Below are 18831 nucleotides of genomic sequence, written 5' to 3'. Positions count from 1 at the left end.
GTGTGTGAAACTTCCAATTTTGTTGCTTAAGTTAAACTTGAGAGTCTTAGGCATTTATTGAAGTGTTGTTTGGTGCTTTTTAATCAATCATTATTAGAATTAGCAGTTAGTTTAGTCATTTTGGAAAATTTATTTACTTGAATTATATATGTGTAATTTTCATTGTTTTCTTCTGTCTTTCACTGCTTCCTATTGCTTCCTTGTTCAGAAGGTATGTCTGTCCAAAAGATAAATTTCTTGTTTTACTATGAAGTCAAATTTTATCCTTTAGAGATTTATTGTATTATTCTTATACTTTTATATATACATTCTAGTGTAATTAAAATACCAGCTTTTAATGTATTATATATGTTGGTTAAATAGAAATGACTTTAAACAAAACATTGCTATGTTTTCAGGTCTGTCAGCATCCCAACTCCAGAATGAGAGAATGGGGAGCAGAAGCTTTAACTTCTCTCATTAAAGCAGGACTGACATTCAGACATGATCCTCCATTATCTCAAAATCAGGTAAAATAAATTTAAAGGCAGATGCTTTCCTCCTTCATTCATAAAACAACTTTTCTAATGAGTATATAAAGTCTGTAGCTGTAACACTCAGATGCAACTATTGTGAACCGCCACATGCATTCTAATAAACTATCCTTTTTCATTTTTCGAATACCTAAGAGTGATGCTTGCATATTATGTCCTTTCTTTCAAATTATGGGTCACTCTCATGAGTGCAAAACAGTGCCAGAATGTTTAGAAGTATATATGTGATTCTGTGGTAGGTAAAAAAGGTGTTGTCTAAGCTCCTAAATTACAGCTGTTCAATCCATGATTAATAAAACATTCTGATATTTCTACTGAGACTCACTGGATATTTTTCCAAGGTCTCTTGAGTAGGAAGCTGAGTAGCCCTGCTGAGTGAGCATAAAGTTGCGTGACACTTTTTATGCAACTGTAGCAGCATCTGTAGCTGCTTCCTGAGGAACCTGGAGAGCAGGGGTCAGGAAGGTAGATTTTCTGCAGAGAGCCTTTGTGGTCTGAATTTGAACATTTAGTGAGTGAGCATTGAATTAATTCAATGAATCTTTAATTTGTACTGTATGATTTCAGTTTCACATAAAACTGGTTAAGAATCAGTTAAATGTTAGCATTCTTAATATGCTTTACTGTTTACTTTTAGAGACTGCAGTTGCTTTTATTGAATCCACTAAAGGAGCTGTCAAACATTAGTCATCCTGATATCAGGATCAAGCAGTTGGAGTGTGTGCTACAGATTTTACAGAGTCAGGGTGACAGCTTAGGACCTGGTTGGCCATTGGTGCTTGGAGTCATGGGGGCAATCCAAAGTGATCAGGGGTAAGTGGTGGAAATAAAATTTTAAACTCATGTAAGATAAGAAAAGTAGAAAAAATTCTGCTTATATTTTCATATTTTATTAGTCACTTCAGTAGTCTTAGTTTCATTGTAATTTTTGGCTTGTGAAAGATTTTACTCAACAAAAATACACTTTTTAATTCTTCCTGAAGTACACTTTATTTTACTGGAGTAATCTTCCAAAAGACCAGAATATTATTGCACTCTACATTCTCCTGTAGTCAGCATGCAGTATACACTGAGGACTACTCAGTGTGCCATTTCATTTGATCTTGACCATCTGGTGGACACATCTCTGGTGTTTGCCAGTACTTCTGTGTGAATCAGCTGCTGCTCAGTGTGTGTTGTTTCTTTTTCTTCTTAAATCTTCCAGTAGTCTCCAGTGTGTGTTTTCTTCTGATCACTCTCTCTTTTTCTTGAAGCCATCCTACCTAAATGGTTGCTGGTAGCAGAAGGATGGAAGATTATGGCTGTGGGCAAATCCCTTGACTTACACAATTGACTCTGTTGCCAGCAGAGGTGGACTTGTTCTCTGCCCACAAGGGAAAGTGAGAGATGTATTTATGAAATGAGCAGTGAATTGAACATCTGCCTTTGCAACTATAAGCACCAAGAATTATACACACACGCTCAAACCACATTTATTGTTTTTTATATGCTAGTCAAGACTAGCAGCAGGATAGGTCATCTTATAACTCCAGTGCTAGTAGAATTTTCCTTGGCATATCTCTCCTTTTGTCCCACCTTAACTTTAGTGTTCTGGTCATACAAAACCTAAAGCCACTTCAAATGTTTGAAGGGTTTTGCTCTTGGACCAGTATTGTTTGCACTGGCAGTAGTACCTACCAAAATTCCCAAGGAATTTGGCATTCTTGTTTGTGACCATCCTCTTTTTTGTAATTAAGCTTCCTTTGGTAGTTGTTGTTTCCACACTTGATGCAATGTGTTCCCGCATGCCTTTTGATTTTTCACTGTTGTTAGTGATGGATGAGAACCACCAAAAATTCCTTCTCAAGACAGTCTTCAGATCCCATTAAATCTTAAACCCATATCTCACTGACTGGTATCTCAAGATGTTACTAACATCTTGTGTTATATCTTAGTCTCCTCCTTCAAAGCATATGGAATAATCTGCTTCAACTACATAGCACTGTTTGTCCACATTAAATTAAGTACAATAGGAAAAAATTAAGCATGCCTTCTTTTCCTTGAGAAAGAACTTAACTTCTTACCTAAGTTATAGCTGTGAGCCCAAGATGCAGATACTATCATACTTTAAATATTAACTTACTGACCACAAGACTTTCTTTACAAGTGTCTTCCCTATGATCAGTGAGCATCCTGGATTGCAGGACAGAAATCCATTTACCTTCCTGGAGAACTTTACAGGCTTTTATAAATACAGAAAATGCTGTTTTGATGGCCAGAAACCATACTTCGATCACATCTGGATTGTACAGTACTAGCCTGCCAAAGAAAGGGAAGCCTGGCTTTGAAAACTTTTTCAGTGGGAAGCCTCTATTTATTTTAAGCATAGATAAAGCCCTATACAATCTTAAGATTTCTGACTAAGCTCAAGTTTCTTCTTTTCATAGTTACCTTTTTATGATCACCTGTAACACCAAGGACAGTTCCACAATTTGAGGAGTTGTATAGCTGTTGCAACTTGCATGAAGGACTTTAAAACCTTTCTTCAGACACATAGTAGTGTGAGACTTTCATTGGGAAAAACTGATCTGAATTTATTCTTGTAGCCTTGCATTTGAAGTTTAGAAAGATGGGTTACTTTCCCATTAACTCAGCACTTCCAAATGAAGAGTGGAACAATACTTTGATTTCCTGCCTCCTTCTCTTTTCTCTTAGAGTCCTTGAAGGTCACATACCTCTGAAACTTTGTACTGGAGGGGGAACTGCAGCAGTTTTGAGTCTTTTTCACTTTATAGACTCCTATATGAGTAATGATGATGGGGGAGAGTATTGTGTGATTCTATCCTCCATCAGTATAGCATTGATAAATACTTTGATCTTACATAGTAGGATGGATGTTTCTCTGCAGTATTCATCATGTTAGAGAATTATTAGTTATGCCATTACTGTCCATGTGAAGTTTCTTATGTATTCCTCTGGTATCTGTATTGTGTTGGCTGTTAAGTGGAAGTGATCCACCTCTGATTTTGATGTTGCCTTAATAAAAAAAAATAAATTTGTAATTCTAGTATAGGTAACTGACATATCTATAGTCTGAAATTTTTTCTCAGTGTATGTATCCTGAAGGACACCAAGCTTCTGTATTACAAAGCTTTGAATTTTTTTCTGTTGTACATTAAATATTGAAAAAACCCTGCAGTGAAATTTAAATGCAGCTTCCCTATTTTGTGTTACATACATTCTACCACTCCTTTTGATTCCTTCATTTTGTCTCTCACTAAACAAGATTTTAGTTGTAAATGCTTGCTGCTTCTAAGAATTCCTTCTTGCAAACCTCTTCTGTACTATATATTTTATTCAGAATCTAATTCTGAAGGCCAAGTAATTATTAAGAATCTATTTAATGGTGGATATTTTTAAAAGTTTTTGTCTGATATAATGTAGTATTGAAGCAAGTAAGAGCAAGTAAGACTACCAGTATGTTAGCATGCAGATTTCCTAATAAAAACAAATTCTACCCATCTGTTTGGTATACTTGAAGTAATTAAGTAATTTGTAAATGCTGATACAAGAAATTCTTCAGAACAGCTTACTCTTTGGAAGATTATCATGCTTAAATTAAGCTTCTATTTATTTTATTTTTTTTAATGTTCATTGTGGCTTTTTTCTAATATTCTGGCTAACACATTTGAACTAACAAGTCTTAGAACTCTAAAACAGAGAAATGAACTTCACTATATAGAATTAGCTTAGGACTACTGGAAGGTCTAAACTTCAACTACACAGGTAGTTAACATGGACTAAACAACTTCATCAGAATTTTAAGCTTCAACTTAAAGTTATAGCTCAAAAAACCTGTTTTAATGTTGCAAATTTTTCTCAAAAAACATTAATTTGACATTTTTCTTTTTATATTTAATATTTGAGGTATTCAAAATATTTCCATGCTCTTGAAGAAATGCGAAATGAGCATATGTGTATGCTTTGTTTTTCTTTTGTTTGTTTTTTTTTTTTTTTAAGAGAGTCCTTAATACGAACTGCATTCCAGTGTCTTCAGCTGGTTGTGACTGACTTCCTTCCTACAATGCCATGTACTTGTCTGCAGATAGTTGTTGAAGTTGCAGGAAGTTTTGGACTTCACAATCAAGAGCTAAATATTAGCTTAACTTCAATTGGCTTGCTGGTGAGTTTTTTATTAACCCACAGTGATGCTGCTTCTGGGTTTCATTTTTGCCTTTTTTTTTTAAAATGAAAACTTACCTGTAGTCAGTTATACAAATGAAGGCCACAACCTTGCTTTTTGGGTTCTTACTGAACTCTCATGCCGTTATTTGGAACCATAGGTAAATTGAGTGAGCCTACATCTTACCTTTAATCTCCATGATTTGTGGCTTACTAAAAGAAATAGTATTGTGTTGCAATCATGTTAATCAGTATCTTATTTTTAATACATTTTTTTGTGCCCCCTGTAATGGGAACCTAAAAGCTGAGAAAGAAGAGTAATTTTTGGATCTTGCAATATTTATGTGCTGATCTTATTTCACCAATGCAGAGAAATTAATATCTTGATGTGCTTTGCAAAATACTTTGTGAAAATAAGAGGCAATTTATTTCATGATCATTAAGAGCATTACCCTATTTTTATATTACAACAACGTGTCTTCTTTATTTTGTAGTGGAATATTTCAGATTATTTTTTCCAAAGAGGTGAAATAATTGAAAAGGAGCTAAACAAAGAAGAAGCAGTGTTGCAGAAACAGGCAGAAGAAAAGGGAGTGATGCTGAACAGACCTTTTCATCCTGCATCACCATTTGACTGTCTTTGGTTATGCCTGTATGCCAAACTTGGAGAGCTGTGTGTGGATCCCCGACCTGCAGTTAGGAAGAGTGCTGGGCAGACATTGTTTTCTACTATTGGTGCTCATGGAACTTTGCTGCAACATTCAACATGGCACACAGTCATATGGAAGGTATGATGTGTAATCTTTCTCTGAAGATTTTATAAAGGGCATTTACATTTTAATAAGCATTATCCATTTATCATTTAGTAACCATTATCAGTTAGATAATTTATTAGACTTTTTAAAGATAACATAGGATGACAGAAATCTGGTCTCTTGGGTTTTGGGAATGTTTTTTACACTTTGTCTTCTCTGGCCTTTAAAGCCTCTTCTAAAACATAATGTTAATATTGTAATTATTTATTTTTAATCAGGAGTTTGATAAAAAGATGGTTTCCTTCTTACAAGAATGAATGGCCTATCTTTTGTGGGAAAATGGAGATGTTTGAGGGTCATGTGACTGGGCTGACCTGGTATTAGATGGAGCCTTGCTTTGCATTCTGTTTTGAATCTTTTGAGAGGATCTATCAAATGCTGCATTCTAAGTCACAGTCATGTTTGTTGTGCTTTATAGAAACTTTAGGCTATGTTTGAGCCTGCTTGTTGTACCTGTCAAGTGTGTGAGATCCACTGTTCTGTGGGTGCTGACACTGTTCTTGGTGGGTTTGAGTGTGCTATTTCCAGCCCTTCTCAAGTGGCCATCAGTTGATAGATTGTTAATCTTGGCTGCTGTGGAGACTATTTAGAACTAGGGAATTTTCAGGGTGACATAGTGACAGAAAGGATAATGAAAGAATTACTGCTTTTCGTTGGTTTACTATGAATCTATATTGTTTGAATAGTTGCATTTTTCCTCTTTTTCTGGCTATTATAGGTCTTATTTCACCTGTTGGATAGAGTTCGAGAATCTTCTACAACAGCTGACAAAGAAAAGATTGAATCAGGAGGAGGCAACATTCTCATTCATCATTCAAGGGATACAGCTGAGAAACAGTGGGCTGAGACATGGGTATTAACACTGGCTGGAGTTGCAAGAATATTTAACACCAGGAGATACTTACTGCAGCCTCTAGGTAAAATTTATAGTTATTAAAAGACACAATGATAAACTTTCTGCTTTTGTATGTTTTTTTTTTAGTTAAAGTACTGGGCAAGAATCTTAATCTTAGCTCAGAAATGTTTTTTGTTGTGTTACCTCAAATGTTATGAAAATTATGGAGTTAATAATTCATGCTCCGTAGAGCCAAAAATCATAACTACAGATTTCCTCTTCTGTATCACAGTACTTGAGATTACCTCTCAGTAGTCACAATTCAGTCCCAATTTTGGGTGCTAAATAGCTTTAAATTATAGTAGGCCAATAACAATAATTCTTTGTTCTTGTCAGAACATGCTTTTCCTTTTGTCTGTCTAAGGGAATGCAGTACTTGGCTGGAACTCTTCTGTGGCATCTGTGTCAAATTTAATAGTACTCTTAGAATGTAAAGAGAACTTACCTGTAAAGTCAGTGGAGTATTGAACACTTATGTTGTTCAGCTGGATGTAGTAATATTTTACAATAGCTTGGTAATTTCTACAAGGAAAAAGTGCAAAAGGAATAGAGAATGTATAGCTTACAAAGAAAAGTTCTCATTAGGTTAATCTACCGTCAGCATCCTGTAGTACACAATTAATGTATATTAATTGGATGTAAATTGTATTTAATTTTGGTAATTTGTGATATAGGTATCAACATATTAGCAGCTAGTAAGTGTATTAGTAATTTGCAGAAATGTGGTAGAATTTAGGCAATATTAAACTTGAATTAAAACTGAATAAAAAAATTAAAACTACTTTAATTATACAAACCCTGTAATTAGTAATTTAAAAAATTGAAGGTTAAGGCTAAATTTAATGAAAAATGCCTCAAATGAAATCTTTCCACAGTACAATTATCAGAGCATTTTAATATAAATTCCTTATAAAGGCATTGCATGAGTATAGCTTTGACCCTTAATTCCTTTTGTGAGCTTAACCCTTCTTGAAATCAACAGGCATCTAATATGTATAAGAACAAATCTGTTTCACTATACTGAATGAAGAAAATGTATTTTACTGGTATGGGATGTGGTATTTGATTTTTTGCTAGCAAATTTAGCATGAACATAGGTATATTGTTTCATTCTTCATATTTATGTGTTTCTCTGTCACATTCTTTCAGGTTATGGTTGAACTGATACAAAAGTCATTGGAGTGGCCACCTAATCTCTTGAAATTTCTGTATATTAAAGTAACAAGTTCAAAATTGATTTCTTTTTTTTCCCCCTCTCTCTTTTAAATAGGAGACTTTTCCCAAGCCTGGGATGTTCTTCTCGATCACATCCAGTCAGCAGCACTTAGCAAAAATAATGAAGTTTCCTTGGCTGCTCTGAAAAGCTTTCAGGAGATCCTACAAATTGTTTCTCCTGCTCGAGACTCTGAGAAGCCTGAGACACCACCTGCCATCAATGTTTCTGTACCTTTGGTGGTAGGGACAACTGCCACTAGTCTTGGCAGATCATTCATGAGAACTGACTCCATAGGAGAAAGAATAGGAAGATACAATGGATCTGAACCTCCTGTAATAACAGATGAGATTGAAGATTTGAATCTTTGGTGGGCAGCCTGGAACAGCTGGTATAGGATTGGATCAGAAAGTACAAGGCCTCCAATTACTTGTGATAAATTGACTTTCATTCCCAGCCAGCCTTTTCTTACAGCTTTAATTCAGATATTCCCAGCTCTTTACCAACACATCAAAACTGGTTTCAGCATGGATGATCTCCAAAAGCTGGGTGTCATTTTGCACGGTGCTGTTTCAGTTCCAATCAGTTCAGATGCTTCCCCTTTCATCCTTCCATCTTACACTGAAGCAGTTTTGACAAGTTTACAGGAAGCAGTGCTTACAGCTTTAGATGTTTTACAAAAGGTAATAATGTAACTTCTAGTGTGTGAAAGGTAAACTACAGGGTGTCCTACTTCTCTATAGAACCATAGTCTGGTGATTTAAATATTATTTTAAAAATTATTTATGATTGTACAGTGTGTTGTATTATTATAATCAGATCTCCACTCCTGCTGCAAAATAGATGCTGTGCATTGAGAGGTGTAATCTTTATGAAATGTGCTTTTGCTTGATTGCAGAAGTACCTTACGTGTTGTACTGTGTTTGTAGCCATTTACTTGTCCATCTAATATTGAAGTACTGCTGATGTTGATACTGATATGTGGAGATGGAGGAACAGTCCCACAAACAGTGCTCCCTATGATGTCCAGGTGCTGCCATGAACAGTCTAGAAAGAACAGTGATCATGAGAACTTACTGTTTTCACAAAGCATAAAATATAGAGGGCTCTCTGGCAGATGAACTACATTCTTTCCTCTTATTAATCAGTTATTTAAGGAAAATGCTGCATCTCTGCTTAAGAAATTTTTACTATAGAACTCATCCTCAAAGAGCAAAGAGCAACCTCAAAACTCACCTCAAAATGCAAATGAATCCATAAACAACAAATGAGAGTGCACTTTCTCTGAAAGCCAAAAACAAGGAAATAGTACTGCTTGCTTCCTTTTTTTGCAGTTGTGAAATATCTCCTTGCAAAATTAAGTGCTCATTCACAAAAGTTATTTATTCAAAAAAAGCCAAATTGATAATGAGTGAAATCATACATTTATATTAAGCACTACTTTAAAAAACCCACACCTTCAAAAAAAAAAAAACCCACAGCCTTACTTGGGAAATGCCAGAATTAAAATATCCACGTGACCTGACTTCGTTCCCGTTAGGTTGTCATGTTATGACTACTTTGCTTAACTATGTGGCCACAAATCCCCCCTGCTGCTGTCAGGATCCTGCCCCATTTAGCTCATAGAACACATGGTGGCTGCCAAATGAGCATCCATTCAGTGTCTTGTTTTCTCTCATGCTTAGTATGAGCTGATTAATCTCAAACATAAACAAGCAAGGTAGAATCATTATCTTGCAGCCTTTCCTTTAGTTGATGGTTTTAACAAATATTCATTCATGTATTTTGAAAGATGTATCTTGTAAAGGTAAGATAAGGTATATATCATCATAAAAAAGCTTGGGTTGGAAGGAACCTTAAAGGTCATCTAGTTCCAACCATCCCTGCCATGGAAATGCTATGGTATGAATTATTTTGTTTAGATTTCAATTCAGTTTGCTTGGATAGAAGTGGGTGTTGAATCTCAGTTTTGTATGTGGACATGTAAATAACATGAAGTTTTAAAACCTGTCATGTCTACTAAATTTTCATTCTTTTCCAGTCAGGAAAGTCAAAGTCAGTTTGATCCTTTTTTATCTTCTCTTTTCCAGCCTGTCAGTCTAACCTAAATCCTGTTTTTCCCATTTGATCAGTCTATTTATTCATCTCTGATTTTTCTGTTTTTTGTCTTCTTATCCAGATTATCTTAGTTTGCAAAGGCTGCAGGCATTAGGGCTTTTTAAAGAAGAGGTTACCAGAGTTTTTAAGATGAGGAAAAACTGCACGTTATTATACTCTTGTTCTTGCCAGGATGTTTTAGCTGAAGGTTTCTAAGCAATAACAAAAGCAATAACTCTACACGAGAAAGTGAGACATCTCCCCTTCCCCACTCCCAGTGCCAGTGGGTTACCATGGCAGTTACAAGCCTTTGCAAATGCAGACTTCAAAAGATGGTACCTCAAACTACCATCCCACCTATACTTATGTTACTAACACAACAGCACTGAAGTTCCTAAAAACATTAGTTAAAGTATTTTTGGACATCGGTAAGTTCTGTGAAGTTGCGTGGCTGCTGCTCTCGGCTGTATAAACACAGTGCAGTTCACGTGGCAAGGTAGCCAGCCAGTCCTGATGTGAAGCAAAGGCCATGCGTCAGATGGTTTTGCTTTAGGCCAGAGCAGAGTACCTTCTTCCACTCTTGAAGTCACTTGATACTCTCAGGAGTACACACAGAAGCTAGTGGAAGCATTAAAGAAGAGTATGTAAATATTTGCAATCTCTCAAATAAAACTGTGTTTGCATGTAGGATCAGGTTCTCTGCTGATACAGGAAGACTGGTTCAGTTCTGATTTTCTCAGTTGTGGAGCATCTTTGCAGTTTGAATAGCATGAAAAAAACCTAACATTTGTCAGACTGAACCCTGACTAGTTTAAGTAATATATTTTATAATGTGATTCCACTAACAAAGGACATTGCAACTCAAGAACATGGAAATGGAAGGGAGCTTTGGATCTCTTTTTCAGGCTTCCACATGTTGAGCTCATTTTACACCCTTTGTTTTGTTCTTTGTTGTCTTTTTATTTCTCATTAGAACTCATCTTCTAGTTTTTTACTGCTGTAGTATAGGGGCTTGGAAATTTTTTGGTAGTATAAGTACACTGTTCCTGAAATGTTTTCCTTTTTAAAGGAAGATTATGGGTTTCAGCTATACCAAACTATATAATTCTCATTTTATTTATACTCTTTTCTATAAAAAGTTCTTTTGAAGCCTTCTGTGATTTACTTCTGAGATTAAAATGTTTATTGAAGTAGAACTTAACAAAGATGTGGCTGACACGCAAGACTATACAAAGATATACAAGACTTATATAAGACACTTTACTGACAAGTCAAAGCAGAGTTTGTGGAGAAAAGTTATCTTTTATTGGATGAGATAGCTATATATACTGACCTATATATGCCCAGGTATCTTGCCACTTAATTTACTTCAATAAAGTAAAGCCATTGGAACTATACACTATCTTACATACAGCACGACTCTTGCATAGTCTTACATGGGGATTTTTCTGTAGGAATTCCTTGTACTGATGCAGGTGTTAAAGCAAAAGCTCAAGAAATACATATTAAACTTTGACATTTTCTTTTGATAAAGGCTATATGTGTGGGCTCAGAAGGTATGCAGATAATGTATCCTGCAATCTTTGACCAACTGCTGGCCTTTGTAGAATTTTCCTGCAAGCCTCCACAGTATGGACAGCTGGAAACCAAGCACATTGCAAATGCAAAGTATAATCAGGTAATTAATTAGAAGTCTCTTGTTTGTCTGGTTAATCCAATTCAGCTTCAGATATAGGTTGTTCAGTAACATGCATTTCTTCAATCTTAAAAACTTAACTGTATGTTGTGTATTAAGTTTCTTTTTACATGCTTTTGTTGTCTTCTTTTACTCCCTTTGCATTCTTCTTTGCTTTTATGCTTTGTATTCCTTCATGTAGGAAAGGTCTGGCTTAGACGCCAGACAAATGTATCTGAATTTGCACATGAATTAATTTAAAATAATTTGTCCTACAAGAGATACTAAATTTAACACAGAGACATGATAATTTTGAATGGAGAAAACTCCCGCAAGCTGCAGATTTTTGAATTGCGCATGCTGTAAAGAAATGGAACTTATTCAATAATTCTTTTTATCTGTGTACACTGCTGTTCACTAAGCATGAGCATCTGATTCAGTGTAATCGAAGAGGTAACTATTATGTATGTATTAATTTTTCTTATTCTGTTTGTCCTGCAACACAATGGAATCACACTAGATACAACTATTTGCACCGGTGAGTTAAATTTCCTTAAAGATTGTCCTAATGTAGTTGTCTTGCTTAGACTGCAACACTTTTTCAACTTAAATGTACTTTACTTCAACGTAGAGTACATTTTCATAGCCAGACTACGTTGTATTTGCAGTTTTGTTGCTTGGACCATATTCTTAGCAAACCTTGCATGCATTAAACTGGGAGTTCAGTGCAAAACATACACTTTCTGTTCCTTAATTAATGTGTATTCACATATAATTTAGTAATTTACTCATTCCTTTTCCTAGGCGGAATGGGTGGCATTGAATTATGTACCATTTGCAGAGAGATCATTGGAAGTTGTGGTGGACTTGTACCAAAAGACAGCTTGCCATAAAGCTGTGGTAACAGAGAAGGTCCTTCAGAATATTATTAAGGTAAAAGTTTGACCTGCATGTGCTCTGAATTTAATTAGCTTGTATAGAAATTAATGAGTTTTATTTTCAGCTAGTCTTGACAAACACTTCCTGGGGAGCTTCAAGCTGTAGTAAATAGATTGATACTTTATGAAAATGAGCAGCAGGGAATAATTTCTTTTGAAGCTGGAAGGCTATTTATTAGTTTGTATGTATTGTTCTTAGCTGTTCTTAGCTGGGTAATGTCAGCATCAGTATTTCAGTATTAAGATAAAAATTAACAAATGTGTTAGGCCACAAAATTTCCATCTTTGAAAGTATTATGCATCTGAGTGTGGTAGGTAGGCCTCTTAATAAATACAGCATTGAAGGCCAAAGCCCAGTTTCTGTAGGCTGGGATATATGCTTCAGGGGCATCTGCTCTGTTACATTTGGTTTGCTTTTAATGACTTCAATGTTACAGATGAGCAAATGTACCTTTAAAGTGAAATTGTCAAATGCTTCATTTTTTTTGACCATGCCATTTCAGAAAAAAATTTAGTAAATAATAGAAGTAATATTTTCCAGAAGTCTGGAAAATAAAAATATATCTGACCTAGGTTGTTTGCAATGACTTGGCTGACATCAAGACTTTCCTGTATAGAAATTTAGAAGCCTGAATGTGTTTAAAACAGGTGATATTATTTGAAATCTGTTATGAACTAAATATTTGTATTTCAAAGTTAATGCAGTTGTTTTCCACTTCCATTTTAATGGGATTGGTGAAACTGGTAGAAATACCACTTTTTTGTAATGTTTGCAGTTGATAATAGTATATTCTACGGCAATATATGAAAATGCTTTTAAATTTATTTTTCATGTCTCTTAAGCCCATGTTGATTTTGGAATTAGATTTGATATATATATATGACCAATAACAGCAGAAAAAAAATGTTCTGTTTATCTCTAGAGTTAGATTCTAGCTGTCATAATTTTTTGCCATAAAGAGTTAATTATAATTTACTCCCTTGTGAGAGTCAGTGAGTCTTCCTACCTTTTGCTATCAGAGACTGCACTATAGGCATACATATAGTACCTGAATTTACTCACTGTGTATTTGAAATGTCAAGTAAATAATTGGTTTTCCAAGATAACTTACTATCACGTTCTAAGATTTGACTAACAATATTGAAAGGAATGCATACAAGTATAAATAGTTCATATGCCTCATGTTTTAAAATGTATTAATGACTTTGTTTTATAGATATTGAAGATGACTTTCTATCTAAAAGACTTAAAATTTGCTGTGTTTTATCTGCTTTACATTTGAGTTGTATTGTAGCCTTTATCTTAGAATTTCACTGACTGTTCTTACTTTCAAATTTCATGTGGTTTAACAGTCAATAATGACCAGATTTCTTCCAGTGTTTATGCTCCAGTATTTAAAGTTCAGCTTTAGTAGGAAAAGTTTAAATTCAATGAGACTTTTTACTTTACTATAGAAGCACTTGGGATGGCTTCATAGGAATGGGACTGAATTCTCCAGGACACACTCATGACAACAGACTGCCTGCAGCCTTTTAGATGTTAGGAAAGCCCATTTGTCACACTTAGCAGAAATGGTGGATGGCAATACAGAAAAAGAAAACTAGTACATGACTTCGTAGTGTAAATGATAATGGATCAATTCTGACTTCTAATGTTGTACTTGGCTACAGACCTGTGCTTTAGCCAGCTGGAATATGATAAATTGTCTTCAGCATTGCATTTGTAAAAGGCCTCTAATATACTACCAGAAAAGGTAGGGATATGTACTGCCATCTACGACAGTGTCCTCTGAGATCTTGTGCAGAAACTTGCTGTAATCTTAGATTTGTCTGAGCAACTATAAATTTTGTTTTGGCTTTCTTTTTGCAGACACTTAGAATACCTCTTAGTCTTAAGTACTCATGTCCTTCCGAAAGCACATGGAAGCTAGCTGTGTCCTCTCTTCTTAAAGTTCTCTCCATTGGACTACCTGTTGCAAGGCAGCATGCATCTTCTGGAAAATTTGACAGTATGTGGCCAGAGCTAGCAAATACTTTTGAAGACTTTTTATTCACAAAAAGGTAAACAAAATTTCCTTTTTTTTTTATTTTTTTTATAGGAAAATACTCATAAATGTGTTCACTTTGTGTCAGTAGAGCTATTTGATATATGAAAATTGTTTTAATGCATAATGGAGACGAGGTAACCAATCTGTCTACTTTGAAAAGCTATACTTTTAGAAAATAGTACAAAAAACATCAATCAAAAGATTAACTGTAAGAGCAAGAAAGAACTCTCAATATAAGGTATAGTTGTTCTGAACAGGACAGGGAGTTCGACATGGACTCCAAGGAGATTTACTCTACATTTGATAAAGAGTTGCTGATATATTCTCAATTTGTTCCTTTCTTCACTTTGAACAGAGTTGCAACAGTATTTTTTTCTAATTAAGATGAACAGCATTAACTGTATGTATTTCTCCTGAGTTCCATCTTGAAATACTCCACTTATTGTGAGCTTTTGAAAAATTTTTTTGTACACCACTGTTCACTTAGAAGCCCATAGTTATGTTGTATTTGTTTCTGCCTAAGATAAATTGACAGCACCTTAATAATTAACCACACTTTATTTATGATACTTTATGAAAAGTGTAGCTAAATAGTAATATTTATGACTATAAAGATGGACAGATTTCTCTCAAGAATGGAACACATTCTCAATCTGCAATAGGCAGACTGAGAAAGTCCAGAAGTGAAAAATAGTAATAATCAGAGACGGACAATTTAATCGTAGAACCACAGAATGGTTTGAGTTGGAAAGGATCTCAAAGATCATCTAGTTCCAAGCACATTGCCATGGGCAGGACACCCTCCACTGGACCAGATTGCTCAGAGCCCCATCCAGCCTGGCCTTGGATCTATTTGATCTATTAATTTATTCAACCAAACTATAACATTAGCAAAACATTGTAAGTTTTTAGAATATAATAAAAGCTTGCTTCAGAGAAGAATTTTTTTGTCCCTTAGGCAACAATCTATTTCAGTACAGTAAAGATTTCCTAGGTTAGACACTAAGGGAACCTTTTACTCTATGGAAGGTTAGGTATTTCAGATAATCGCTTAGGAGTGGTATGGAATTTCCATTTTCTGTAAACATCTATGAGCAAGCATCTTTTAGGAGTAGTTTAAGTATATCTTAATAGAAGAATAAAGAACAAGGTGGAACATGAAAAATGTAATTCTGATTTTCAGTGACAAACAAAACTTTCTTTTTAACAGAAAACAGTAAGGTTCTTCAGTGCCTTATGCTAATATGGTGTGTGTTTAGTTTTAAAACACACAAAAGTCAGCAACCAAACACAGCTGTATTTACTAATAATGGATAACTAGCAGCTTGCCCTAAACAAACAAAAAATAAATACCAATGAAAATTAATTTTAGAGACACATCTGTTAGTGAAAATGTTTGCGATAATGAATGGATCTGGAATATCATCAATAGGGTTACATGGTTATCAGGTGAAAAACCTTCCTGTTGTTTTTACGTTTACTTGAAAGAAAATTCTGTTAAGTAAGAGGACCTTAAAATAGAAACGTTCATCATGATGGCTTAAAAGATACTTCCATCATACAAGTTTTTATTTAATGCTTCACTGTTTCTTTAATGTAAAATAATCTTTGCAGTATCTTGCTTGGTTTTCTTTTCAGTTGCAGTTAGTATTCTTGCCTCCATTCTGAGGCAGGCAGTCCACATCAGTTAACACCCTATAATCTATATCATTGTAGGATTTAAAGAATTCAAATTAAGGTTTTTCAGGTTATTGTAGAAGAATGTATGTTCATTTTAAAGTTGCTTTGAGAATACATATTGCTATTTGTTTAATTAGTTTAATTTAATTAGTCCTACGTATTTGCAAAGCAAATTAAACATTTCCATTTTGCATGTTCTTAGCTGAATAAGACTAGTACTGCTACAGTTTTTTTGTATTAATTGCTCATAAATACGGGGAGATAAAATTATCAGAGCTCTTCAGATTAATTCAGGATAGTCCACTATCATCTGCATGACCTTTTTGGCCAAATATGTTGTCTGTTTCTTTTTAATTTCCAGTGAGTGATTTATACTTTACTTGAATATTATTTCAAACATAGACATTTCATCTTAATGTGTTGCTTGCTATAAACTATTACTCTTTATGCTAATTCTAATACCTTTTGTCATTTGTCATACATGGGCAAATATTCTCTGGAGGTAAAAGAAAAATAGTACTTGTATGAATATGTATGATGCCTTATGATGTCTGTCTTAAGTCTGGTTTTGCTTTTTTAGCAACCAGAAGGTATACTATAATTTAACATACAACATGTGTTTTAGAGAAAATTTTTTCATCCTAATTAAAGGTGTCCTTATAAAAGTGTAGGAAACTTTTTTTCACTTAGAAACTTTAAGGTTCAAATTAATTTAAGGCCCCAAAAATAGACCAGTATATTATAGAACCAAATGGCTGCAGCAAGATAATTTGACCTGTTAGTATAATTAATGGCCCCTATCATTACGCTTCCTGACTTGTTGTACGTAGATGAATTTTGCTTATGTGGTTGTATTTTGTGTGGCTACAGAATGTCTGGGGTTGTTATTTTTTATACCTCCTTAATATTAATCTTTTTCTAAATAGCAGTTTGCCTTCCAAATGTATGGTTCTTCTACATGCAGTTAGAGCCCTGTCCCTTAGTATCTTTAGGATAGATAGACAGACAGACAGATAACCTTTCTGTTCTCTCTATTCACCTGAGCCTTGTGCTCCTAAAAAACATTAAAGCTGGAAAGGGAGTACATCTTCCTCCTGCTAGTAGTCAGGACAATTAGTAATAGCAGTCATTTCTCCTTTTCTTCATCCTTCTCATTCTCCTCCTCCTCCCCATATTGCTACTGAAGCGTGTCTCTCTCGCTGTGATACAAGGAGGGCCCACATTGAGGTAATTCTCTTCTGATTTCCTTTGCTAAAATCTTCCTGCACTCTGTGCAAGTAGGGCAACCTGTCCTTTTTGGTTTGAAATTTGCTAAATTGTCTCCTAGTGGTTTATAATTGCAGTTTACTTATTCTCTTAATTTTAATTTGTTCCACTTGTAAGGAAATTGAATTCAGAATTTTTACATTTAGTGTGTTCTTTCAATTTTTTTTTTTTTTTTGTAATTCTAATAGAAAACATATATTAGTCATAGTGGTACCTTATTCAAGGGTAATTTGAGAGAATCTACTCACTGTTTTGAAAGTAACAGCTAAAATTTATTGCTGAGTGGATGTGCGTGTCATCCTTCAGGTTACAGGGGAAGGCAGTGAGAATGTACTTCCCAACGATCCATGTTAATCCTTTATTTAAGGTCAGCCAGGTATAGAACTGTTTTTGGTGTGTTTCCTGATTAATTTATGTTAGCAACGAGTTGCATTTTTTAAAACTTCTAGTATTACTTGGATTTTTGTCTGTATCACCGAAATCACTTAACCATGCTGCAGCTGAGGAGAGTGCCTTTAGTTAGATTTGTGACTTGTTAACTTGAATTGGTTTTACTAACCCTGCTGAGCCTGACCCAGTGGCTTTACTGCAGCTGTGAGTCAGGTCATCTCTGGTGTCTTTCCAACTTGCAAATGTGTCATAAAGGACAGTGAGGTTATTAAGTTAGTTGCAGGAGTGTACAAATCCTACTAAGGCCAGCATGGATAGAAAAGGTTCTGAAGCACAAAGAATTTGGGAAATGCAGTTCAGTTGACTTCCCAAGAGCTGACAGTGAGACAGGGTAACCCCATTACTACATTATCTGGATTCAACATGTCACCCCTTGTGGCAGGAATAGTTAGATATATACAGTTAGACCTGAATATGGTTAGAACTCAAAATTCACTTTCTTATGCTGGCATTCTGTAATTTTTTCCTAAGCTCTTTGTTTCAATGAAATTGGAATGTTATATCACAAAACCCCCTTCCTTTTCTTCCTTCAGTCTTATACATTTTCATATTCTACACTTTCCATATTAAGTGTGCAAGATGTTCTGTGCTGTTGTCTGTTCAGACTATGCAAAGCTAGGTAAATGGCTTCCTTTTGTACCTCCTCTTAAAACCTTTATTCTCCAAGCCTGACTTAGCACTGCTGGGATGGGTTTAAATATGAAACATCTGCATCTCTGTAAGACCCACAACAGCCTTAATGCAGTCATCCTAGCAACACTGCATAACAGATTTGATTAGGTTTTTTCCTCTAGCTTTCATTTAAATATGCGAGTGCACATTGTCTTATTTTTGTAAGTATGTTCTTTGAGTTTCTACCTGGCTTAGAATTGGGTAGAAAAATGAAGTTATTTCACTGATGTTCTAAATTTTAACCAATATTTCAAACATTTTTCTAGTCATAACTCTTCTAGTCACCATGGTCCTAGAAATCATCTGTGTATAGCCTAATATTGCTTCTGGCAGTGAAACTGAGTTGGCATTGATTAGACAAGAGGTCTCTGTAATTTGAACCCTTAAA

General features: G+C 34.9%; 1 protein-coding gene across 2 annotated transcripts in view; it reads left to right on the top strand.

Moving 5' to 3' along the window:
- Positions 1–18831, top strand: part of MON2 (MON2 homolog, regulator of endosome-to-Golgi trafficking) — a 67740-nt gene that overhangs the window by 36580 nt on the left and 12329 nt on the right. Inside the window, exons 21-30 of one of the 2 annotated variants that reach the window (XM_056482686.1) lie at positions 399–509; positions 1171–1346; positions 4533–4695; positions 5189–5482; positions 6228–6426; positions 7675–8300; positions 11249–11392; positions 11910–11927; positions 12194–12322; positions 14198–14388. In XM_056482686.1, the coding sequence (XP_056338661.1) occupies positions 399–509; positions 1171–1346; positions 4533–4695; positions 5189–5482; positions 6228–6426; positions 7675–8300; positions 11249–11392; positions 11910–11927; positions 12194–12322; positions 14198–14388 (2051 nt within the window). The remainder of the gene's footprint in view (positions 1–398; positions 510–1170; positions 1347–4532; positions 4696–5188; positions 5483–6227; positions 6427–7674; positions 8301–11248; positions 11393–11909; positions 11928–12193; positions 12323–14197; positions 14389–18831) is intronic. The other variant, XM_056482687.1, reaches the window with a different exon arrangement.

Source organism: Oenanthe melanoleuca, chromosome 1A, assembly GCF_029582105.1.
Source record: "Oenanthe melanoleuca isolate GR-GAL-2019-014 chromosome 1A, OMel1.0, whole genome shotgun sequence".
NCBI lineage: Eukaryota > Metazoa > Chordata > Aves > Passeriformes > Muscicapidae > Oenanthe > Oenanthe melanoleuca.
The sequence above is the reverse complement of the archived record's forward strand: the minus strand, read 5'-3'. Positions and strand labels throughout refer to the sequence as shown.